Source organism: Haemaphysalis longicornis, unplaced genomic scaffold, assembly GCF_048455015.1.
Source record: "Haemaphysalis longicornis isolate Haplotype H1 unplaced genomic scaffold, Haemaphysalis longicornis Haplotype H1 scaffold_3, whole genome shotgun sequence".
NCBI lineage: Eukaryota > Metazoa > Arthropoda > Arachnida > Ixodida > Ixodidae > Haemaphysalis > Haemaphysalis longicornis.
The window spans coordinates 28734051-28759556 of NW_027526335.1; the positions used below are offsets into that span (position 1 = coordinate 28734051).

At 46.9% G+C, this 25506-nt stretch overlaps 1 protein-coding gene across 2 annotated transcripts; it reads right to left on the reverse strand.

Annotated features, from left to right (window-relative positions):
• Nucleotides 1–143: 143 nt before the first annotated feature.
• LOC144174208 (ubiquitin carboxyl-terminal hydrolase 35-like) lies at nucleotides 144–25506 on the reverse strand. Of its 2 annotated transcripts, XM_077702747.1 has the most exons (16): nucleotides 25269–25506; nucleotides 24971–25183; nucleotides 23059–23165; nucleotides 20522–20699; nucleotides 20025–20150; nucleotides 18953–19063; nucleotides 16108–16335; nucleotides 14678–14779; nucleotides 13704–13853; nucleotides 11424–11632; nucleotides 10458–10551; nucleotides 7065–7316; nucleotides 5852–6084; nucleotides 2686–2980; nucleotides 1615–1884; nucleotides 144–677 (listed from the first exon to the last, which is right to left on the reverse strand). In XM_077702747.1, exons 2-16 carry the CDS (start codon nucleotides 25160–25162, stop codon nucleotides 528–530), a joined length of 2697 nt encoding a protein of 898 aa, XP_077558873.1. In that variant the 5' UTR covers nucleotides 25163–25183; nucleotides 25269–25506; the 3' UTR covers nucleotides 144–527. The 2 variants fall into 2 exon arrangements, with proteins under 2 accessions (XP_077558873.1, XP_077558872.1); XM_077702746.1 differs by having other exon boundaries at nucleotides 24971–25506.

Here is a 25506-nt window from a genome sequence, read left to right on the forward strand (position 1 = left end):
CTGCCACTTCCGCCCCTTCCCTTCTGAAGGACTACTTTGAACCTACCCACTTTATTAAGCCTTACTGCTAGGCTCCAGTGGCAAGATTGCATGTAAGGGAAGCTTTACACTGATCAATATAAATTAAAATCAAGCACAATGACTCGGCATGTTCAGCATTTTATTGTCATTTGTGGGATGGCTGATCAACTGCAAATTAATGATTCATTTTTACACCTACAAAGATCCACATCAGCCTCGCTATACACTCATTCAAAACAAGGTTAGAGAACACAACAAAACTTCAAAAAGCGACAAATTCAGAAACCAGAGACAAATAATTTACACAATTATCACATCCAAACGGCACCGGTGTCCACCCACTCTCAGATGCTGCTGACGAGGAGTTCAGAATGCCCGGGAGCGATCTGTGTCCCGTACTTTTAAAAAGCCACAACTTCTGCCACCACACAACTACTGGTGCAGGTGTGCTGCAGTCCTTTCCCTGCACTTTAAAAACAGCCTGAAGCTAGAGAAGGAGATCCCAGCTAGAAAACAACAGGTGGGAAGTTGTCAAGGCCTCCGCCCATGCCACCACCACATCCGCCCGTTGGAGGCGAAGGTCCGTCTCCAAAGGAGTCGTCTCCATTGTTCGGCTTGTACGACCAGCGTGCACGCTTACTCTTGGCTTCTTGCTCCTGTGGGGAGAGAAGGCACAGGTGACTGTTGTCGCACTTATGGTCAGGTATTGTTTGGTATGCGTGTATAGACGGAGGGAGGGGGGAAGGAACAACAATGCTGTTACTGCAACCATTTTTGTTTAGTGAAAATTTAACCTCCCCCCCTCCCCCCCTTTCACATCCAATCATAGTCTGACCACACGGGTGAGTATGTCGACTAGGTGTGCCCAGGCATGTTACCGTGGCCTGTGCTACAACCAGTCGAAATCAAACATTCTCCTTTTCCAAACTACTATTGCTGTCACTCACAAAAAATATTAAAAAGTATAAAAGGAAACAGTCATCTATGGCTCATCAATTCTTCTTTGTGGTCCACTTTTTTTTAATAGGGAGTCTGGTGAAAAAAATAACTGCCCAGTCGTTTTGCAATGCTGGCATTTTGTAGTAGCCAGTGGTATGTGCAGCTGCACTTAGCATACATTTATGATGCATATATACAATTTTAGCACTGGTGCTTCGCTACGTTTGGATTGCAATTACAACCACTCCTGGATAAAAAAACCCTTTATACGTTTGGCACATTGCAGACTCTGCTTCCACCAGATGAGAAAGAGAGAAGAAACAGATACCAAGAGTGGACAGCATAGGGGAAAGTTTTGTGTAAGACATGGAGGGAAATCAGGCACCAGTGTCTAGACAAGCCACACTTCAAGGGGTGCACCATCGTGGACTGCTAAGAGGTGCTCCGTTTTCACTTGTTATACTTCATGTTATACTGAATGGTTACTGTTGAAACTTGCTGGGAGATATCTTCTGGTAAAAAGGAAGCATTTTCCATAGTTATCTAAGCTTTGAAATTTCGTGTCACTACTCCTTTAAAATCTACTGTGTAAGACTGTCACCAAGTGAAAGCAGCAAACTGCTGGCTGTGTGTTTAAGCCCAACCCGAGCGCACCTCAAAGTATTTGACGTTGTCAATGTCGACCAGGTCCTGCAAGCTCGGGTGAAGCAGCTCCCCGGGGGCTACATCCTGGTAAGCCAGGCTGGCATCCATTTGGCGGTAGAAGAGCACATAGGCCGTGTCACGAGGGAACCGACTCGTCAGTCCCTCCAGGCTGTTGTAGGACGCCGCCGTCACCCGGCTGTCGTTGAACAGGTACCACTGCTTGCTCAGCGGGTCGGGGGCACCAGACCGATAGGCCGACTTGCGGGGCGACAGGGACTCCTGGGCACCCAACGCAAAAGCCTGTCAAACCAAGCCACCAGGAAAGACATCTTCCCAATACAACCCTTGCTCTAACTTCTGTGCATCTGCGGGTGTGAGCATGTACACCCAAGAGCAGAAGTTTATGAACCATGAAAGCAGCAGTTTTGTGTTATTTCTATGCCGCACGGCAGCCCAGAGTACTATGTGCAGTAGTTTTCATTAGTTCAGTACTTATACGACATCTCGCATGCATTCGACAGTTTGTCGGGCTGCTATAGAAAGAGAAATAACCTAAAATTGCCACTTCCCTCGTCCGTAAACTTCTGATCGTGGCTGTACATCTGGATGCAGACAGCTTAAAGGTTTCACAGCTAACAGTGGTTTTTGCCAAACACAATCACCCGAGAACTTGCGATACTGCCACTGCAACACAAACTTCCTGGAGCTGAGCAAAGGCACCCACTCACGAGGCATCTGGTTTACAGAGCTTGTCGCAAATGTCCACACTGCCTTTTGGGCTTTAATTGATTTTGGACAGTGGATGTGGGGAAAATATACTGATCGAAAAATAGAGCGCGACTTAGACGACGACACAAGAACGACGAGACAAGCACTTGTCCTGTCGTTCTTCCTTGTGTCGTTGTCTAAGTCGCGTTCTGTTTTTCGATCATAATGCTCCACCTTGCCCAACAGCTTTGTTTAATGAAAATACATTGCTGTTGCCCCAATGCCCACACACACTAATACACAAGTGAAGTTTTTGCGGAGATATGTCTCACGCCCCCGGAAAAAAGAAAAAAAAAGAACAGGCCCACCCACCTGGCTCGAGTGTCGGGCGTAGGTGTAGTAGTGCCCGCGGTCGGCCGAGGATCCCGAGTGCACCACGACCGCGTAGAGGCCGTAGGCGGCCTGCCGGTCTCCCGGCGCCAGCCCGCAGTTGTGGGGCAGCACGAGGGTCTGGGGGAAGGCCACCTGGCGCAGGATCTTGGTGCGCTTGCGCGTGGCCCCGTCGTAGGAGAAGCGCATCAGCGTCAGCACCAGGTGGCGGGGGGGCTCCACCAGGGCCACCGTGCGGCAGGCGTCCCGCAGTCGGCCGCACGCGCTGCACTGGTACCTGCGGTGGGACCAGGGCAGGCATGGCTTCACCAATGTGGACACCTCTCTCTGCCGCTCAGAGGAGAAGACGGCAGCTGTCAGTTTGGGTGACACAGACTTACGAGTACAGTAGAGAGATCAGATTAAATCACATTAAAGTTGTACGCCCTTACTTTAGCCTTAATTTCGTATTTCCCCCGCACAACTGAACAATGAAACGCGCTACCTGAATGTATTGTCCAGTGTACTAATGTTAACTGTTTTGGAAAATTGCTTCTAACACAGTTACAATAACCCCTCTCCTGCTAAGGCAGCAGTGCTGCCTGCAGTATTTGTAAATAAAAAAAATAAATAAATCATATTGTAGATGATCCCACACAAGCACATCAGATTTCTCGAGTTTATCAAAGGTCAGGGATTCTTCCTAACATCTTGCACACTAGCTTTCATTACTACTGTCCCAATAAACACCAAGCTAAGAAGAGTGGGTGGATTCTTGCGTTAAAGGGACACTGAAGTGAATTTGTCAAGCTCCCGTTTTTGCTTGCACTGCGTAGACTGGCTCAAATTAGCACACTTTTCATCGTTTATCCGGTTGACAAATCGGTAATTATTTTACAAAGCGCGAAAGAAGAAAAACTACCATGCGCGGTTTGCGGTGGCCGCACCAACTAAGGCTGTGACGTTGGGAGGAGGGGCGCCGTGATTGGACGATGCCCAAGGTTAGCAATCACACAAGTTTCGGTTTCGGTTTCGGTTCTGTAAAACATAACCAATGGCTTTGTTGGATGGGCATTCTCAATATCTCAGTAATCATCGTACCGCGCTTCTGCCATGTTGTCGGCTGTAAAATGCACGAGATAAGCCTCCCAGGACGGCTTGTAGTCGTAGCATTCACTAGACGAGACCTACGCAGTGCATGAACACCCTCCGCGTACCCGCAGACGCCCAAATGTCATGCGCTTTTCCCCCATATTTGGAGCTTGCCTCCCTCATGCCTGTATCGTAAAAAGCGTGTTCGCACCAGGCCAAGGGTCTGTTCATTCTGGCCTGTGCCCACTGCCTGCAAGCAGTCGGTGCTTATGGCAACAGCACGCCAACGAGAACTCGCTAGCGCGCCAGTGCCAGCCTGCGCGCGTTTTGTGAACTAGTTCGTGTAGCCATGAACGTTGCGGCCCAAAAAAAGGTGAACTCAATATAGAAAACATCGGCGGAAAACAAAAAAGTTAACTTACAAAAAAAAAAGCACGTAGCCGCGGGGATTCGAACTCGTGACTCGCAAAACATTTGCGGGGAAACATAACCAATGGCTTTGTTGGATGGGCATTCTCAATATCTCAGTAATCATCGTACCGCGCTTCTGCCATGTTGTCGGCTGTAAAATGCACGAGATAAGCCTCCCAGGACGGCTTGTAGTCGTAGCATTCACTAGACGAGACCTACGCAGTGCATGAACACCCTCCGCGTACCCGCAGACGCCCAAATGTCATGCGCTTTTCCCCCATATTTGGAGCTTGCCTCCCTCATGCCTGTATCGTAAAAAGCGTGTTCGCACCAGGCCAAGGGTCTGTTCATTCTGGCCTGTGCCCACTGCCTGCAAGCAGTCGGTGCTTATGGCAACAGCACGCCAACGAGAACTCGCTAGCGCGCCAGTGCCAGCCTGCGCGCGTTTTGTGAACTAGTTCGTGTAGCCATGAACGTTGCGGCCCAAAAAAAGGTGAACTCAATATAGAAAACATCGGCGGAAAACAAAAAAGTTAACTTACAAAAAAAAAAGCACGTAGCCGCGGGGATTCGAACTCGTGACTCGCAAAACATTTGCGGGGAATTCCTAGCGCCCCAGACCGCTAGGCCACGGAGCGGGACGCGAATGCCTTGCTAATATAGGGTATATATTGTACAACCGGTTTACACTTTTATTTAGTTTTGGCATTTCAAGCCGCTTAGGTGACTATTTGTTGTACTGCGATCGTGCAGTAAGCGTAGCCCGAGTTTCCACAGTAGCTCACGTCTAGCAATTGCATTTCGTAGACGGAAAAGCGTTCGCAGATGCGTAGTCGTGCTGCTGACCGCTGTGCTTGTTCGCCCAGCGCAAAAAAGTGCTTCCCGCGCCCTAGTTTTACGCTGTACGGTAAAAATATCAGTTGATTTTATTTGCTTAGTACCTATATTGACTTCGCTGACTCTTCTCCCACCTTCAAGAGGCCTTATATTTTCCTACTGGCGTACCAGTCAGCGAAGCGTCGCATGTGCAGCGCTTGTGTGAAGCGACCTTGACTTGGAGCTAGATACAGTGTACAAACAAACCAAGTAAAGAAAGGCACATTCTTCCATTCACAAACGTGTCCTGGCTTCGTTTCAACTAAGCGAACGAATTGCGACCAAGCAATTTTTTTTTAACCTCCTTGATTGCAACGACCCGCCGGCGGCCGGCGGACGAAACGCTGGGCCGACTGACTCTGTCGGCCGGGGAGCCGTGCAGTAGCGCAGCCGTGGCGCAGCCAATTGCCAGCTCATCCCCTCCTGACGTCACACGAAAACGCCACAGAAAATGGGCGAGCGTAAAGAGAGGAGGACACCGTTTTCGAATTAGTTTTTCTACTAAATAAAATCGCGTAAACGCGCCTAGAGTGGTTGAAACATGGCCTGGGGACTCCGGACTACAATTTGCGCTAGTAATCCCGCAATGTTTACATATCACTTCAGTGTCCCTTTAATGTCTTCAAACCACCACTATTTTCAACATAGCTTTCTTTGTATAACCTTCTCAAGGTGTGACTGACAAATTGCAGCAAGAGTAATTTGAGAGTCGTGCACTAGAGTCATGCACTAGAGAGTAATACGAGTCGTAATATGAAAGTAATATGAGAGTCATATGAGAGTCGTGTACCTGTTATCTCCCTCCATGCTCTCCGGTGTAAAGTAGCTCTCCAACATGTCTTCCAGGCGCATGGCCGTGAGTGCATCCTCGCTGGACTCCTTCTTGTTCTCGGCTGGGCTCGGCTTGGCCGACGAGCGCGTCTGGTACATCTTGCTGTCTGGCGTGCCGAAGGCCTTGGAAGCCGATCCTTCTGGGAAGGCCACATGCAGGTCCGTTATGGCCTCCTCGTTCTTGCTTTCACTCTGGGTCGTGCACGTGGGAAAAAAACAAAAGCATCACGGATGACATCCTCACGGCACAGACCACTTTTGCGACACCTCTGGGCAGAAAGGTGAAATCTGGACAATAAGCAGTCTGCATTTGTTATAGCTTACAAATCAAAAAGTGTCACTGAATGTCTGACACTTAGTTGATTTGATAAGCTATGCTGGATTAAATATCGCACTAACTAAGCTTTAGATGCCACAGCGCGAGGTTTTCAAATGTTGTTTCGACAAGAACACTGAAACTATGCTGCCCCTTCCTGCATATTTTCAACTAGTAGTTCACAGCAAAGGAAATTATTACCAGCAGTCTAAACCATAGATGTACACCTTAAGTAAACCTCTTAAACAACAGCAGTAGCATTATGAGGATACGCTATGAGACCTTGAGGCCGTCAGACCAACACATGGAGATAATTTTAGCTGGTAACCTAACATTCATCATTTAGAAACCTAAAAGGAAATTTATTTACTGTATGACTGGCAGATGAATCTTGTTAGATTACTCATTTTAGTGAAAAAATGATTTGTTACACAACATGTTGTTTTCCTCTCATCTTTTTGACTGCTTCGTGCACGATTTTGAAGAATGAAGTTGCAACTGCTCCTCCGGCCAGGTGATGTTCCTATTCAAAGCTCACTGGTGACGTGACATAGGCAAGTTCTAAATGTGAAGTCAGTGACAGGGCCAACACAAGACGTTATGCTCTGGCGAGAAAAAGTGAAATTGAAAAGTGAAAAAAAGTCCTCTGGACAAGTCACACCCACTAATGCTGCATTCAAAATTTGCTTGTGGTCGCGAAGCAATGTAGCCCATTTTTCATTCAACTCTGCAGCTAAGATGGAGCTGCTCAATGACATTGTTGGTCAAAACACGCACCCCCTAACAGTACACCAGGGATGTCTGCCATGTGGCCCGCCCTCCGGCCCGAAGCTTTTTCCACGCCTGTCACACTCACATTGCAGGCCAGGCAGTAGTAGGTGGTGCGTATCACTCCCCCGAACACCTCCTGGATGAGTGTTTTGCGCGAGGGTGTTGAGTCCCCTTCCTCCTCAGTGCCTCCTCCCAGCCGGAAACCCCGGCTCTTCTGCTCCTCGTGCGACGAGTCGACCAGGTAGCGGAGGAACTCGGAGCAGTCCTGCTGCTCGCCCAGTTCGAACCACGGCGGCTTCGACTTGCGCAGGAAGTCCTCGGGGCACACCGCCGGCCGCTGCATCACGAGGGACCACGCCCTTGAGTGGCAGCACTTCACAGGAGTGAAAGCGGGTTTGAGCCTTTTGGAGCAGCTCAGGGAGTAGGAATAATAATCCTTCACCAAGGCGCGCTATGTCGTGAATGACAGCTGCACAAATGAGTGCCTACTGCTCCGTGCTCTATGCGACTGGCATTGAACATCACTTCACAGTGGCCTCGCATCTTGCGGCGCCACTTTGGAGCAGTTTCAGCGCAATTCTTCCTTTTGGAGCAGGATGGAGCAACAAAAGAGGATTTAAGCAGTGTGGTGCAACTGGAGCAACATTTCCACCCCTGATTTCAATCTCTCTCACGCACAGATGTGCACCACACTTTCAATCACAGAAATCTTTTCCTTGTCTATTGTGGTCACCTCGTGCGGCCCTGGGAATTAATTAAAGGGGCCACAAGGGCAGAACCCAAGCTTGGCTTGCAAAGAAATGGCTTCGTCCAAATAACAATGACGCCAATTTTATCAAAAACTTCAGATACACAATCTAGATATCGAAGAAAACAGCTAAAGCAGTGGTTACCACCCAGCCATTTCCCGGCTACATCGCTATGACGTCACAGAATCTTGTTTGTGCGATTGGTGGGCGCCGAGCAAAGTCACCACCAAGGAACATCGCTGAGTGATTGCTGTTGGGCCTCTAGTTCCATTTGATCAACTATAACTTGAATGCTAACAGGGAGTTGCCACACTGATAACCATATACTTTTAGTGCTGTAGCGAGATATTTACTAGTATTTAGATATTTAGCGAGATATATACTAAGTGACTGTAGCGAGATATTTCAAAGTTCTTTTGAATGTGTGCAGGCTTTTTTTCTTGTTAAAAAAAACATCTTCCATGACTGCAAAAGAACTGAGTGAGCTGCCAAAAGTTAGTTCTTTAATGTGAAACCAGGTTATATTTTGTCTTCAGGTTGTATTTTGTCTTGTGTTTCGGTCAGGCCACCACCAGCGCCACCATCCCACACAGTCCTCTTATGGGCAGAATGCCGATAAAGACTGAGCAGGCAAGTGACAGGCCCACAAACTCTCGACACACCCTCCCCATCATCTCACTCAGGTTGAAGCAGGGTTCATCTTCTCTTGTGCAGCCAGCCTGACGCTTTGTACCGCCCACCACAATCACCCATGCTATTGTCACATGACTGATGCATGCCTGCCCGCTGTCATGTACCAATGTCATGAGAGCGCTACCTCAGCCTTGCTGTGTATTGCCACACAAAAACCAACCTTTTTGTCCCTAAGTAGCCAAGGCCTTCAGTCACCACAGGTGGGTCCAAACTTACATCATGGTAGACGATACAGAGGACTGCCAATGTACACTGCAGCGGTTCTGCTTTATGCAATTGCATGAGAGCAGAGAAATTTGGAGGGGAAATAAAAAAGTGATCAGCAGTCTTTTTTGACAACATTGTGGCTGTGTTTTTCGGCAGAGCTCTCTGCATGGAACTTGCATGGTGTTTTATTGTACAGTAAACTTTTGAACCACTGCATACACCGTAACTATGCATGTACACTAACGTCAGCTACAGGCTGGCACACACACTGGAAAACAGAAGGGACAGCAATGCAAGCAGTAAATATTGTTCAAACAACCAATTAAAAGATAGAAAACAAATAGAGGGAACTGAAAAAATGCGCACACAAAGGATACCATGGCCTGAGCAAAAAGAAGGCAGCGTTTGCATGGTACTAAACTAGCTGTTTTCCGTTTCTCTGTTGTTTTCTGCTAGTCATCTACAAGAGCTAATTGGCGTGAAGGCCACAGAGTCGGGCAACATCATGGGTGTGATGTTTGTGCCGACCGGAGGAAATAAAACTCTGAAAGATAACAAGAGCTAAATAATTCCATGCACTGTGCTGTCCCCTTTCACAAGTGACAGGATCGCTGTTTTGCAACAGCGCTAAGCTGCTCACACACATGCAAGCACCCTTAACGGGGGACGCGGCTTTCAACTTCGGAAAAATGACCAAAACATTGTTTTTTTGAAAGCCACATATTCGGCTTCTATGTTTCCTATTCTGTGCGGCTGCAAAGTTTTTCCGCTGAAAAGCGTCGCAAAGTGGCATAAAAATACTTTTGCCAGGCGCGGTGACGAAATATCAGCGCAAAATGGCGAAAAAAACTGCAATTTTCGGAGCACTGTATCTCCGCAACAGTGCTACCGGACGCGGCCATTTTGATATCGTTTCGTTGGCCAAGCGATCGTCTTTCGGTTCCACTCGTCTCTTATCTTCATTCATTCAGAAACGCACAAACGGCAGAAAAGAAACGACACACCAACAAAGCTAGAAATAGATGCTGAAGCGCTACTGGCCTTCCGGATGGGGCGCGCTAAAACAACCCTCCTGATTGGGTGTCGCGGCGGCAACGCAAGATGGCGGCCACCTGAACGGCGTAGTACGGGTTTCTGAGTTCATTTTTGCTGCTTCGCTCAGCCAAGTTTCTGTTCACTCAGTGGTATTCGTTTCTCAAAGCCGTTTTCTCAAAACAGTTTTTTTTTTTTGCCACCTGTGTCACCTGTTCCAGGGATTTCTTCGTGACCGCTGGGTCTATTTTGATTCCGTTTTTTGCATTACATTCCCCGAGGAACAGTTCAGGTCGTGACACCCTTGCTTTTCCAGATTTATTTTCGTGATTTTTTTTATTTAAGTAGTCGTTCACAGTCGACATGCCTGTTGTACATTAACCTCTAATAAAATGAAAACGAAAAAACATTGCATTGTAAAAAAAATTCTAAGACTGTCACGACCTCGTCTATTCATTTGGGAATGCAAAGCACTTCGAACAAGTTTTTTATCGCGTTTTTTAAGCCGCTCAAGCTCGGTACTAGCAGGACAGAAAGAAAATTTTTCAAATAAAAAAGTTTTCAAAATTTTTCATGGTGTTATCACAGAAGCATTTCCAGCTGCTGTGCCAATTTTCATCAAAATCTACAAAGAAATAAAAAGTTGATTTTGAAAGCCCCTTTTTTAAAACTCTTCTTTCTTCCAAATATTTTTGAAAAGTGTGCCCCGACAGGTAGCAGTACTGCCAAGGGGGCAGCGCTGTGATTAAGAGCACTGACCAGCAGTGCCCCTGCTTCCAATTAGGAAGGCGACCCACCTGCGACAGGGCCAGGAAGGCAAATAGCTCCTGCAGGCTCTTCAGGATCGTGCCCGGAGGAATTGCATTGCTCTGCAGTAGCTGGTTCCTCAGCCTGCACCATACACCACAGCACGGAATGTAGGCACGATGCGACAACGCAGCTGTCACGAAATGGCGTGGCCGTCCCCCACTGAAGAGGCCCATCTGCAGACTCTGTGTGTCTGCCCTTCGTGTTAAAACAACTTTGCTTTTTACTGTATCAATTGTAACAACATCTAAGATTGTAAAAAGGATGAAAGATTGTACAATTATTTTGTTGTATAAGTTCTGGCTGCTCTTTGTTGTTGCTGTTTTTCGTTGTTTTTTTATTTCTATTGTGTTCTTTTTTTTATAATTATCACTGTATAATGGATGTATCGCTGTCCCCCATAGTCAACTTTGGTTGACTTTATACGATTGTTAGTTTCCTGAGGGGGTGTGGACCCTGTCAAGCCGAACTTGCAAAGGCTTTTTGTCCGTGCTCCCAACATCGCGGAGAACGATGCCGAATAAACATGATTTGATTTGATTTGATCAGGCAAATTCTTGCTCGTTGTGTGCACGCCCCACAGCGTAAAAAGCAGTCACAGTGAACCACCCGCAAGAGTACTTTGGCAGCCAAGATTATGGCCCAACACAAATGCATCTGAAGCAGTCACTTGGTGCCCTTACACATACACAAACAGAAATTCTGAGGAAGTTCCCTGAAAGGAAAGGAAAGGAAAGGTACATAGAAAAACACCTTCATGCATGGCGATTTTGTGTCGAAAAAAAAAAAAGTGTGGCTACATTACGAAGCAACAGCCAGGCTGAGACACAAGTCTTGTCACGCTACAGGCCAAGTACAAAGGCAGCTCTTAATCCTGCAGACACGAAGCTGTGACGAGGGATCAGAAGGAACAAGTGCTGTCATCGCAGGCAGAGCTGTGTGGGCGGGCGACTCACCGTGCAGTCATGTAGAGTGCCTGGAGCACACTGTTGGCGTAGCACGTGTTGCCCAGGTTCTGCAGGCCGACCAGCTCCGCTTCCCGGCGCACCAGCGCAGGCGACTCGCCCACGATGCCTCCCACGTAGCGCTCCCCGGCTCCCCCCAGCCGGTACTGGGTGAGCAGCTGCTGCATGTCGTCGCTCTGGGGAGCCTCCACAGGCACGTCCTGCAGGCACCGCACAAGAGTGGGGGGGATCTCGCTCGCTCCTTCTGCCTCTCTCCTGTCTATGCACAAACACCACTCCTTTACAATTTTACGTACTTGGGACTGCTGTCTTTGTTCCCTGCCTGTTTCTGCTGCTTCGGCCAGAATGGCTGCTAAAGCTGACGTGTAGGCAAACACAAAGCAGGAAAGCGTGCCTTCAAAATTTGGTCGTTGGCACGACCGTAGGCACTCAATGCCCCGGCACATGTGCTTCTGAGCATCTGTCGGTGGCATTTTGCAAGCACAGGCAATGGACTCCCCTGTTCCCGTCAACACTGGACTGCTCAGCCCAATGAGTCGCAACCACTGTATAGGTGAATGGTATGATTCGCTCCTCCCTGTCCCAATGTACAGAACAAACACGTGCATTCACTTTCCTGCACCTCATAACAAACAAACAGTGATGGGTCATCCTGCTCTGCACATTCATAAGATGAAGAGATCAACTTTCCACACTCTGAGTGAGAAGTGTATTGGGAAGGGGGAAAGATGCACCCACTTATCAGAAGACCCATCTTTACCTTACCTCTGTCCTTACCCTTGCCTCTACGATTATCTTGACCATTATGGTTTTTTTTTCTTATGCAAATTTCACACGAAACAGGGCACACGAACTGAGGCACTAGAGACGTAGGCTGCGTAGGTTCAAGAGCCTGCATCTTTCTGAGAGTAAAAATTACAGAGCAATTAAAACTGCAGTTTTACACACCAAAAGCTACACACGAACTACAAGGAGCACTGCAGCTCTTGGCTGCAGACTAGTTTACGCCTCCTTACATTTACATGCACAGCCTCAGAGCTTGGAGTGTGCAAATAGCCCCTCTGAAGGACAGAACATTCAGTGTTTGTCCTGGCCATTACAACTTGGGTGCACTATCACCACAGTGAGTACCTGGGTATAAGAACAAAATGGGGAACCGCACCACCCGCTGCATTGCTGAGTAATTACAGAGTGCATTGTTCTATTTTCTGTAGCAAACTGTCTACTTGGTAACAAAAGAGGCCCACTACAAGCACAATAAGAAGAGTAAACTAGAAGAAAAGACAAAAACACATTAAAAACTTCCGAAAAAAAAAAAAAAAAGTCCCCACATAAAAACAGCTCAAACGGTTGTACAGAAAAAGCCTGAGCCTGAGCTACTTCCATGAAGAGAAGGATCAAACCAGACGCTTACAAGTGTTCCAATCAGCATTTTGCTAGTGGGTAGATTCAATAGAGGAAAGCATTTTGCAGCAAGCCACAGCATCCCATATTGATGTGCTGTGAAAGGCAAGCAACAAGCAAGCCAACCTGTTTTTGGCAACAGAACAGCAGCATTGCTGTCCAAATGACCGAAAAAGGAATGGCTTGTCAAAAAACAGTGTGCCCTGGCATCCTGTCCAAGATTCTGCCAAAGTCAATGCTCGTTGCAAAGGACTCAGACAAGTGGAGCATATTTCTGCGCCTTACTAATCCACGTGAGTTCATTTGCATCAAAAAATCATCAAAGGAGGTCATCCTTGCATATACCAGATGTTTGACAACAGTACGTCAAGTGCATATACTTGCACCTCGCAGAGAACTAAACTGACTTCAAAAGAACCGAAGTGACAAGTCATCTTAGTTTGCTTAAACTATAAACAAATATGGCCTCAAATGTACAGTAATTTACTGCCGCCATGTCATGAAACTGACTAAGAAAATTTACAATTTCCGTTTTGTGCTGACAATACATTTCTGATTATGTCCTGAGCTTGCATATATGCATTTGCACATGAATTACAAGCTTACAAGCTCCTGGGAAACACCCACATTGAGGTCTTCGAGGACCAGCATAGATGTGTTAATCAGAAGCTTGCCATCATGCAACCCTTTTATTAAAGCGAGAAAATTAAGTATGCATGCTGTTTGGACACACTGTCTAAACATCCTCCTTCCTAGTACACATCCTGCACACCCCACATACAATGGACCCTTCCCTGGTGAATTATGGCATCCAATCGTAACGAGTGTTGATTGCATGAGAGAGCCGAACAAGCAGCAAGCGTGTACCTTGAGTGCGTCCAGCACGGGGTCGTAGAGGTCAGGGAATCCAGAGTGGAGGTACATCATGGTGTACGAGAGGACGGACAGCTCCTGCAGGACCTCTTCGTTCTTCTCATCACGCAGCGCTTTTACAAACAGCGGCAGGTGCGGAAGTATCTGCTCCCACCAGTCACGTCAAGCAGAGGAACGGTAGGGAAAAAAAGGCGTGGGAAAACTTCAAGCACGAGTGACTCGCTCACAAAGAATTCACTCAATTCAAAGAATTTGCTCACAAAGAATCCACCCAAAACTTGACACTTTGCAATTTCAAGTGCTTGAAGTGCCATCTTCACATCAGCACCTTACCTTCCACAACCTGACATAAAAGGCACATGCAACGACTTTTAAGAGGCTGGTAAAGAAACTGCAGCTAACATTCTCCTCCACACATAATTAGACATGCGGTGCAATGTACCACTGTGTGCAGGAGAACCACAAACCCTGTTTTTGTTTTTTACTCAAGCACGTGAAAACCGCCAACAACACATTGCAGATGTCCCCAAAGGGCAGATAAGAATTTGTAAACAGCAAGGGCAATCTGGCAAACTCTATGCACAATGTGAAAGGCAGTCTGCTCATAAAGACTTCCAAGCATGCTGAAGTTTTAAAGAGCTACACTACACAAAGGAAGACACACACACAGTGTGTCTCCTTTGTGTAATTGTCCCTCATCTAGTGCAGCGCTTTAAAACTTCGCCATGTACCAACTCACCCAAACCACTACTCACCTGACCCAAGCATGTTCCACTGATACATGCATGGTATGGACTCATTTTTCACACGAGCCTGTTTTAATGCCACAGACGTGCTCCTCATAGCCCGCAACCTAGCGGTTCTCAATGACAACTTCGGAGCATTTCAACTCGTCGACACACAACGCACTACCCGATACTGTCGCCCCAATGATGAGCATGGCGTGGTAAAGGCGTGGTGGCACGTACCCTGTGGAAGAGGCTGGGGGACTGCTGGTACGAGAGGAGCATGAAGGACAGCACCGGAAAGGCACATTTCCGTGTCAACGGCTGCACCGCTTTCACAAACACCTGGACGGGAAGAAACGCATGGGTCCTCAAACAATTTCGTCATCACCAAGGGCTGCTGTGTGTATCATATCCAGAAATGGGTGCATAAAAGCACTTCGAGAAGGAAGACAACATACAAAAAATTGGAGACTGGGGATAGCGCCCATTCACAGTGCCACAACTTTATCGCATTCAGCCTGTGGTTTGTCTGTTCAAAATACAAAATGACCCAATGCGTGCTCAACAAGGCAACAAACAGTTACCAATACAGTGAAGAGAACTAAACACAACATAGCAGCACACAGGAGTCGGCCTAGAACAGAATTTACATGTGCAATGTCAGACAGTAAAATTACCAAGAATCCTAAGTGACTTTGTCATAAAATGAACAAATACAATCAGCTTAGAATACTTTATGTAGTGGAGATGCAGGAAGCCCTGAATGGTGCCTAATGCACTGACAGAGCATAAGAATAGGCATAGTAAGCATTAAAGAGTAACTCCTTTCAAAATGCAATACTGGGTACAAAGAACATCTTCTGAACAACTTGCAGACATATTTACAGTATCACTTTGCATGGTTATCCACAAACATACTGTAATCCACTTGCTGATATCAAACATGCCTGCCATATGGGAGGGCTACAGGCTAATTTAGGCCACCTGGGGATCTCTTATGTTGACTGAAACCTCAACACGTGGACATTTTTGTTCATAGCCTCTATCAAAAAAACAGCAGTGTGGATGAGAAACATACCCACGACGTTGTGCCCCGTATCGCAATCCCTTACGCCACTGAACCACTATGGTGGGTGCACTAGGGTACAAAATACATTGACAGAATCTTCACAAAAAAAATCTAAGCAGCTTTTACGTCAGACAAAACAGTTGCAGCGAGGCTGGCTAACCAGATTGAGCAACCTCAGCTCAAATTACTTGCTCTAAGTGTTTCCTAAACAGAAGCGACAGCCATGCTGAAATGCCTGGTGTAACCTCAACCCATCGGTAGCTAACAAATGTTGCTTGACTGCTGCCAGGTGGCATATATCAGCTGTGCTAGCTGATACGCAGCATTCTTTCAGTCGTTCAGAGTTCATAAAAGAATCAGAACAGCTGGTGGCAAGAGGCATGACAACGAACCCAACAAGTGACATAACTATGAATGACGGCGGTACCAATGTTCCCAACCACTGCATGGTTTGCATTTCAGTTGTCTGGATTACAACTCCCTCCCTGCCTCCAGTTCACGTCGAGCGTACTACTCTTGGCAGACTGGGTTAAAAAAAATTTGCGGTCACGGCTCGTTTTAAGCACCCAGCCCCGCTGTAGTTGGGGAAGAAGGAGCGCACCATGTCGACGGTGGACTCGAAGACCTCCTGCACGGCTGACAGGCGACCCATGCTGACGAAGCCTCTGAGAGCGGCCATGACCCACAGGTGCATGGACCCCATGCCGGGCCAGGCCAGGCACTGCATCAGGCGCCGCGAGGCCAGCACCAGGGGCTCGACGTCCCGCGAGCCGTTCAGGCTGCGGTTCATGGAGCTGGTGGCCGTGGACACCAGGGACGCCGGCAGGAGCTGTGCACCACACCCAGACACCCCACCCACACACACATTTGTCACTTTCTAGGGCCAGAAATAATAAAGGTAACCTTTTTGTTTCAACATGCTGCTTCTACCAAAAACCACTGACCACTGACAGCATGCATACGTAATACATAAACTAATATCATGCGAGCCTACAATACTGACCTGCTACATGGATGACCTAGGGTGCTCGGGGCCTGCCACCAACAGATACATGAGCCAAAACCTCATGGCATTCCTGCTGTTGCGAGCTAGAAAAGACTGCAGTCAATCCTATGACCTTATCGCCAGATTTTTTTTTACTCTTATTTTTCAGCAAACTAGCTCTGTCGAAAACCTAAAAAGCCCCTGGAAAACATTTTTCGAGAGCAACACTATTCAAAAACTGTTCAAGGAGCTTACTACAGCCCACACTCCAAGTGGGTCGGCTGCATTTGCATTAGCAGTAAACCTTGCGGTCAAAACAACTGAAATGACTCAAGTCAGGCCACTCCATCAGAAAAAGCAACGAAGAAAAGTGGAGAGGGAACCATACCCAGAGAAGCTTGCTTAAAGGGGCCATGAATGCAAGTTTGGCTCATTCAAAAGATTGCCTCGTTAGAATCGTGCTGACACGACTTTTAACGTAAACTTCGCTCAAACAAGCTGTATAATTAGCAAAAAAGGGAATGGTCATGCGACCCACTAGCTCATTTCCCCCAACAGAACCTATGATGTCATACCAGCCAGCTCTGCAATCGGCGGAGGCCGGCAAAAGCAAACGCAAATTAGGCAGAACTTATAAGCTTGCCAAACAAGCTATTTGCACTTAAATTTAGAGCACACTCTTTTTATACCAGCAAGAATGGTGGGACAAACAGTGGAAGTTACAAAAGCACATGTAAACATAGCAGTACCCATGCGTCTGTTGGTACTGCACGCACTATGCTTTGTTTAGATGCACAGCACTGCGGGGCTTTGGGGATGTCTCAGACAACACTGGCCGATTGACTCAAGCGACGGTGTCTAACGTGACCATATTAGTCGAGCAAGTACCATGTTTCGCGAAACGATTAATTTCCTCCATGAACAAAAACAAGCCAGGTTTCAATACGGTCACAAACAAACCAAAGGCAGAAAACGGCTTGCCGCGGTGTGGTCGGTGGCACCATCTAGGTTGACTAACAGTAAGCAAGTCTCCGCTTGGCACCAAGTTTAGCTGAAAGACCTGTTCTTATGATGTCATTGCAAACGTCGTTTAAACACACATTTTGGCACGAGAATCGAAATTTTAGCTTAAAGGGGCACTGACACAAAATTTTGAAGGCGAGATAACGTCGGAGATAGATTGGTGGGAACACATATACATCATCTGCAAAATATCAGCGGCGAATACAGCCTAGAACATATTTAAAATCAATTTTGAAGTGTGCGAAACGCAACCGAGCAGCCAGCAGAGGACCACGCGCAATTGTAAATAAACAACATCCAAACACGTCACGAGTTTGTGTTTGCCGCTTCCGCACTACCGGCGTTTTACGCGGGCTCGCCCGGCTCGCCGCTCCAATCGGAGGGCCGGAGGGCGGAGCTTCTGCTCTCGAGAACGAACGACCCGATCATTGGCGGCGGTGGCGGAGGCGCCGTGATTTCGTCAGCTCATCTGGCAGCTGGCCCCGACCAAAGTTCTACAGCGATTCCAGGCACTCTGTTTCTATATCTGTTTATTACCATTGGATGCGAAAACGCGCCGGAGGCACGAAAAGCCCACTGAGCTAGCCGCACGGTCGCTGTGCAGGCGGCGGCCACGGCCGCGAAGTGGCCCAGGCCGGCGCAGGTAGCTCGAGTGATAGCTTGTTACCGCTGCACGAAATTGTCCCCAAGTCCCGACCATAGTGGCTTAAATGAGAAAGGAGTTAATGATGCGATGGCGGGTTGCATTAAAAATTGTCATCTGCACCGCTTACGAGAGCGGCACTCGAATATCCGCCGCAGTGCTGAGCCGAACACATCTGTAGGCGGACCTGTAGGCAGACCGGCCGGCTGCTCCCAGCGCGCGTCTTGCCACCCACCGTCTCGAGCGTCGCGCGTCGTTCTTTAGCCGCGGTAGCATTTGCACTCGCAGCGCCTGCGTCACATCCACGGTCGCTTTTTAATTGGGGGCAGTAGTTGGGGGCATTCGAAGAAACTGCCGTCGATGCGGATTCGACAGTGCTACGGCGGCTCTGCTCTGTGATATCCCTCCGACGGTCACGTGGTCAGCTTTGTTCACACAAAATCCACAAAATTCATCGTTTCGCGGCACTCGCTGAAACCGAAACTGCGACTGGACGCATTTAAAATCCCTCTAATTAAACAACCGTCGCACGCTGAAGCAAATGAGGTTTCTACAGGTTATAAGTAGGTCACTAGCTACTTATCGCAACGAAAAAAACAAGATGCTAAATTTTTGTGTCAGTGCCCCTTTAAATTGATTAATTTCGCAGGGAATAAAGCATCTTTTGCTTCTGGACAAGCACTGGGGGCACTAAGAACACGAAATCTTCCGAATAAAGCAAACTTGTATTTTGTCTTCATGGCCCCTTGAAGTGCTTCAAGAGTGCGACAGGATTTGGAAAAAGCGGCCCCTCACCTCCACGACCGAGGCCAGGGCAGCGGTAAACTTCTCGTCACGGCTTGTGAGTATGACCGAGACAACCTCGAGCGTTTTGTGCAGCGCCACATCAGACAGGGTCCAAAGGGACTGCAAGGAACATGAAGAGCAAACACAGCCTTGAAAGCAAGCACCGCTGTTTCTCTCGCGCAAGGACTTGCCATTTGCCATTCACGTACATGAGTTCTCTAAACAAACGCAGCTTCGAGTTGCACTACTTAAGATGACACTTACCTCTGGTTTAAATCCTTCTCCCCAGTCGTACATTATCAACCACGTCCAAAATCTGACATTCTCCATGTGAATTCTTAATTTTGATGATTTGGTAGGCCTGTACAAGGCTGGCTTGGTGACATTCTGAGATGCAACATGTGAACGTAATGCACTGGGGCCAAGGTGATGCCATATATGTAATGTGAAAGGCTCACAAAAGCTGCATCTAACTTGCCTGCTTGTTCACTTCAGTTTTTCCAGCCAAATGGTTACGCATCAAGTGTAACTTCACTATGCTGAAGTGCACTACAAAAGTGTAATATGCTCCACCAATTCTCAGAGACTTTTAGGGTATGCGAATAAAAAAAATGTGCTTTTACAGTAAACCTGTAGCTCTTAATCAGGGATGTCAGGTGTCTGTTGCAGACTCTAAGGAAAATGGTGGCGACTCAAGAAGATTGAGACATAAGGTGTCGGGCGGCAATACACTGTCAGAAGAAATTCATCATAAGCCAAAGCATTGATTACACACTATTATGAATTTTTCATGGGTATGTGTGGCTTTTTCGTACAGAAAAGACAACACCAAGGTGTGTGCTATGTGGGGAAAAAAAAAAAAACAGAAGAGTGCACTTGCATGGTGGCGGCGCAAATATTGTATGTTGTGTTTAATACACACACAAACACACACACAGAAAGACATGAGATGGCCAATTTACAATGAAGAGTAAGGTCTTTGTGTTCCTAAAAATGCTTTCATTGTCTTGAAGGATTCCAATATGGCTACTCTGGAGCTGCCACTTGAGCCATTTCAGAAACATGACTTTTCATTACTGACCTTGATGAAGAGTGAAACACTATTGATGTCCTTGATATAGGACTTGAGGTCTTGTGTCTGAGCTGGGCAAGGTGCTCCCACGATGCAGTACGTCAGGGCAGAGCAAAGCGACCCCAGCTGGTCCTTCTGCAATTTACGCCCGAGGGCAGCGCCAGCAATGAGAGCACGTTACTGTCCACCAAGTGGACGACAATGTAGATGGGTGGTACACATCATAATTCCCCCCTCCGTCTACATCAAGACAGAAAAGAATTTCCCACCACCATTTCTTAATTACCCCAGCTGCTGCTACCACTAACTTCCTAGCAACCTTATGACTTGGTAATTGTATATGCCTTGTTTCATTTGGTTTCACAAAGAGCAGCTGTCTGTTCAAATGCGGTCAACTAAACTGGTTTTTAATCCCAAGCCAGAAGTTCCAAAAAGAAACAGTGTATTGCTTGTTTGACTTCCCTCCCCTTGCGCAAATTTTTTTCGAAGGCATGCGTGGCTCTCACCTTGGGCACGCACTGGGGAAAGCGCTCGAGCAGCGCCACCATGGCGCACGTGACGGGCAGGGAGTCGGTGCAGTCCCGGAGGTAGCGCGTGCAGTGCATCTGCACCACGCAGCACATCTTGGGGAAGCCCGGCTCCTCCTCCATCTGGGACAGCACCACAGTCACCAGCTGCAGCATCCTGCAACCGGGAGACACAGAGGCACCTCAGCCAGCAGCATCGCAGGCCCAGGGAGTTCGCACGTCACGCAAAGGGGCAACGGTAAGGCTATGAGGTGTGTCGTAGCGAACGTCTTCAGGCAGAGACCACCCTCCTAAATGCAGCCACCGTGACCAGGAACCAAACCCGAGACAAGTCAGTTCCAGGGTTATGGAAGCGAGGTCGGCTGGGCAGGCCACAAAGTGGTGGGCACTACTTGCTCCGGAATATAACCTACAGATATTGGTGACGAAAAAAAAACTGGATGGCTACAGTACACGGCACAACAAAAGGCAGAACACAAGGAATGCACACAAGTGTAGCCTAACAATTGTGAGTCTTCAGACTGCACATGAGTGTGAGTTCTCACACATTTTCTGGGGTGGTAGCTTTTACACTTTGAATCAGTTCTAAGCATCCTATCGTGCCATGCTGCTACAGCAGAACAACTAGCTGACACAAAGTAGAAAAGTAAAAGTTTTTTTAGTACCACAGTAAAAGCAAGAAAATTCCATTTCATGCCAAAGAGAACAAATAGCGACTTTTTTGTTTTTCTGATTGTAGGGTTGAACGTGCCGACGCAACGCAGGCGATGAAGCGCGCCGTAGTGGAGGGCTACGGATTAATTTTGACCACCTATGGATCTTTAACGTGCGCCGAAATCTCGTACACGCGGGCGTTTTTGCTTTTCGCCTCCATGACTTTTTTTTGTTTTTGTAAATAGCACCCCACAACTCAACCTTTACTGGAAGGGTGGAAAATAATTAGTGTGTGGGTGTCTAAAAAACACAACAGCGGAAAAACAGGTGGTTATGTGACCTTATCAGCCTAAAACGTCATGAGTGAAAACAATGGCAAAATCGCAGAAACAGCACAAGCAGCAGCAGCAGCAGCCAAATACAAGTAGACGTTGCTCACTCTTTACAGAAATTTAAAGAAAATCAGCTCAATTCAAAGGCTCTTTGGCCTGCCACACACTAGTGCGTAGGTGATGGCATGAGCAAGAAGAGAAATGGAGATAATCTCAAAGAAGATAAGAAAAAAGGGCCACAATTGTTAAAGTGGGATTGTACGTTGCCTGCTACATGCGAAAAAGTGAAGCCTGGCTCAAATACTCTTGGCTCCATAATCTAAAAAAAAACTACTCAGCGCTAGAACAGGGACGAAGAAGAAACACGTAACACAAAACACAGTGCCAAACTTCCAACCAGATTTTATTGAAAAAAGACGCTGCTTATATACACAAAAACTAAAATACTAAAAGTATAGTGACGTCAAAGTACATCACGTTTCTAAAAAGGCTACTTCTTTATCTGACATCGATATGGACGGAGTACTAACACAGCGTTGTGTGCTACATGTTTCTTCGTCGTCCCTGTTTTAGCGCCGAGTAATTTTTTTAGCATAATGTACCAACTCGCCCACATTAAGCTTTTTGTTATTTCATAATCCAACATTTGGCAGGTTTATTTGCTGTATCTAAAACATGTTTCAGGGCTGCTTTTAATGTGACATCACCGGGTGGGGTCAGCTATCTAGCTTTATGGCATTCTTTGCCCAGTGGCAGCCAAGAGGTAACCTTGTCAACGTCCCAACTGCAGGTGGCATCTTTACATAACACAAGAAACCCAACCTTTCCCACTAAACCACCCAAGTGTAGATAGAAGCAGGAAGGGTGGTTAGTTTTACAAGCTGCACAGTTCTGCCACCAGCCCTTCGTGGAATAAGGAGAGGAGTCACGACATCTTTACAAATCTCTTTAGAAAGATCACAATGAGCAGCTGCTACACAAAGTAACACAAAATCGATGCCTTCTCCCCCCCCCTGTTCAACGAAAGAACGAAAGAGTCAAACAGGGTGCAGCTCAAATAAAAACTGAAATGTTCAGCATTTTTATCGGTTTTTGGAAATAGGCTGCACTCCCCTTATGCTGAGCATTGGCTACGAGAATATTTGGGAACCCACAACCCGTAGCGCAGCTGAGTGATTGGTAAGGCATTCTCAGCATGCCTATCATCAGTTTGTGCCCAGTGACCGAATAATGATAAACTCTCCAAACCACCTGACAGTCAGAGGCTGTTTGAAAGCGAAACAAGAGCTGTGATGGGAAGGAACCAGAGAGGATAAAAATACTCTTTCCGCTTCATGTTGTATTGAGCAGAGTCCTTGAATTAAACTGGCTTCACCCCCACAATAGCAAAAACTCGAGTCGAGGTAGTCTGCCATTTTTCAGGCCGCCTGGACTACTACGACCACTGCCAAGTCCATCATATACAGTGACTGCCAACTGGCGTGGGCAAAGTCATGACATGCACATAGTAACAGTCATCCTGAGACGTACCGGTCCTTGTGAATGATCTCGGATGATGTCAATGCTGTGGTCAAGTGACTGGGCGTGAAAAACTTGGCCAATGCACCCTTGTGATATTCACACCATGCTGTGAACACCTGCACAAAACAAAAGAGTACTTCCGTTGTCCCTTTTTTTTTCACGTGCCACTAGCCACATGCATAACATTCATCTTGAGTGCACAAAAAACACTGTGATATTTTTTCACGATTCTGATCAGCGCACGCGCGAGATACAAGAGGCAGCTGAACTGCAACTAGCCATTTCAATGTGTCAGTACAACAGTACGAATGTGTCGGTACAACATCGGTAGCCCTATTGGAAAAGGAGGCAGCATTCTTGAAAAAGAACTGGTCATCGTAGTGACTGACACATGTAGGACAGCAGCAAATGATTTCGCTATTGTAAACTCTGTATAATTGAAACTTTTTCTGTAACTCTTATCTCTTGTCTTTTTGCTGGTATATATTTCAGCCTGTCTTGCTCGAACGCAGGCCCTTCTTAAAGCCACATGCAGTAACGACATCAATTCATGCAATGTTCTGCATACCACAATGTGGTCCGATGAGGCCCAATTACTTTCTAAGTTTCCTAGGCCCAATAACTACAACCACAATAAAATATTGCGAAGCACGAATGCTGTAGTCAAAATTTTAACCAAACTGGTTAAAATTGTGGTGGCCCCTATATTATGCCAAATTTTACACAGGCTGGTATACTGAGCCTGGAGTGCATGCACTGATTAGTCCTGCAAATGAAACACTCAAAAACTTGCAACACAAAGCAATTAAATATACAAAAACCAGAATCCATTTTTGCAATGGTTGCCAGAATAAGGGAATTGTGAGGCAAGGGACTAATTTTTTGCAAGTCGGCTGCAACCAATCACACAAACATGATAACGACAAGAAAGCGGCCGGTGAGTCGCCACTGTTTCATCTGCTTTGCTTAAAGCTTAGTTGGTGGAAGTCAACCTAACCTAACGTTGGTGGAAGTTTAGGTTAAAATTGCAGGCATTATCAGTGGTCAGTGCAGTCCTTTGAACGAACGTTGTTTTTACATCAAGTTGGGCAATTTCCGCCTCACTTAAAAATTACTTAGATGCATATTACCAGCGAAAAAACAGACAGGGACAAGGAAAGAAGCAGACGGGACACTCGCTAGTGTCCCGTCTGCTTCTTTCCTCGTCCCTGTCTGTTTTTTCGCTGGTAATATGCATCTAAGTCAACACCAACTAGCCCAACTTTCAGCCTTAACTTAAAAATTACCTAGTTTTTCGTTTGGAGAAAATTAGAAGCTCGTGACAGATAAGGGTTTTACAACTCCACAGCACAATATGCACCAATATTTACTAGCATTTCGCGCGTAATTTGAACGCAACTGGGTCACACTCATCGATGCATGTTTTCTTGTGCTCGCTAAAATCCTGCGCGGTACTGAAGCTATAATCACAACTACATAAAAAAGAGGCAAAATCCAAGTGGTGTTTTATCAGATTGAAATTACTTGAAACCGCCTATTCATGGCACCGTCCTAATAACGATAGACAAAACTCAATAATTTAAAAGTGGTGTAGCATCTACGCTACAGCGCTAAGCAACGAATTTAGAGCGGTGCACAAAGCTGGAGCGATCTGCCGACAGTAAATGGTCAACTGAAAGGTTACATATCACTTAGCTGTTACGCAACACGGCATGCAGTCGCGACCAATACGAGAAAAATTAAGGCGCAACCATTTTGGTGGTGAAGACAACGGCATACTTTAGAAATTCGCGAGCAGATGATGCAATGACAGCGGCAGATGTCTGTTTAAATTTCCAGCAAGCCGCTGGCGTTCGCCAGGATGACCGGGTTTTCAATCAGAAACGAAACCAGCTAGCAGCTTTGGTTTAGCACGACTCACCTGAATTCCACCTTTTTGAAGAACACCAGAGCCACCATTCGTTGCAAGTTCCCAAGACGTTTCGAGAAGCAGTTGACAGTCATTTGAGTTCATGGGTTTTGAAGCCGAAGGAATTAGCTTGTTTTCGATCAAGTTTCGTTTGACTTCCTCCGGATGGTCAGACTTGATGATCGATTCAAGAAATTGATGCATCTTCGTCCCGGGGGTCTCTCCCTACGCAGTAACACGTCTATAAGATGCGTACTAACAGCGAAGAAGTAACGAAATTCATTTGAATCAACACGAACTGCACAATCACCGTTGAAACTTCAGGAGGGCCTTGAATCGAGCATCTTGGGCCTGTTCAAGGGTAGGTGGAGACTTCAAATACACAGGCGCTGCCCCTACCTTTTACGCTAGCTTTATTGAAATTTATGAAGCCTAATCAAAGCTAGACAATCGTAACTATTTGAAAGTAACAGAAAACAACTAAGCAGCACGCAATCCACTCACATCGGCCATTTTATACTTCGCTTGGCTTGGCTGCTTGACTGCGT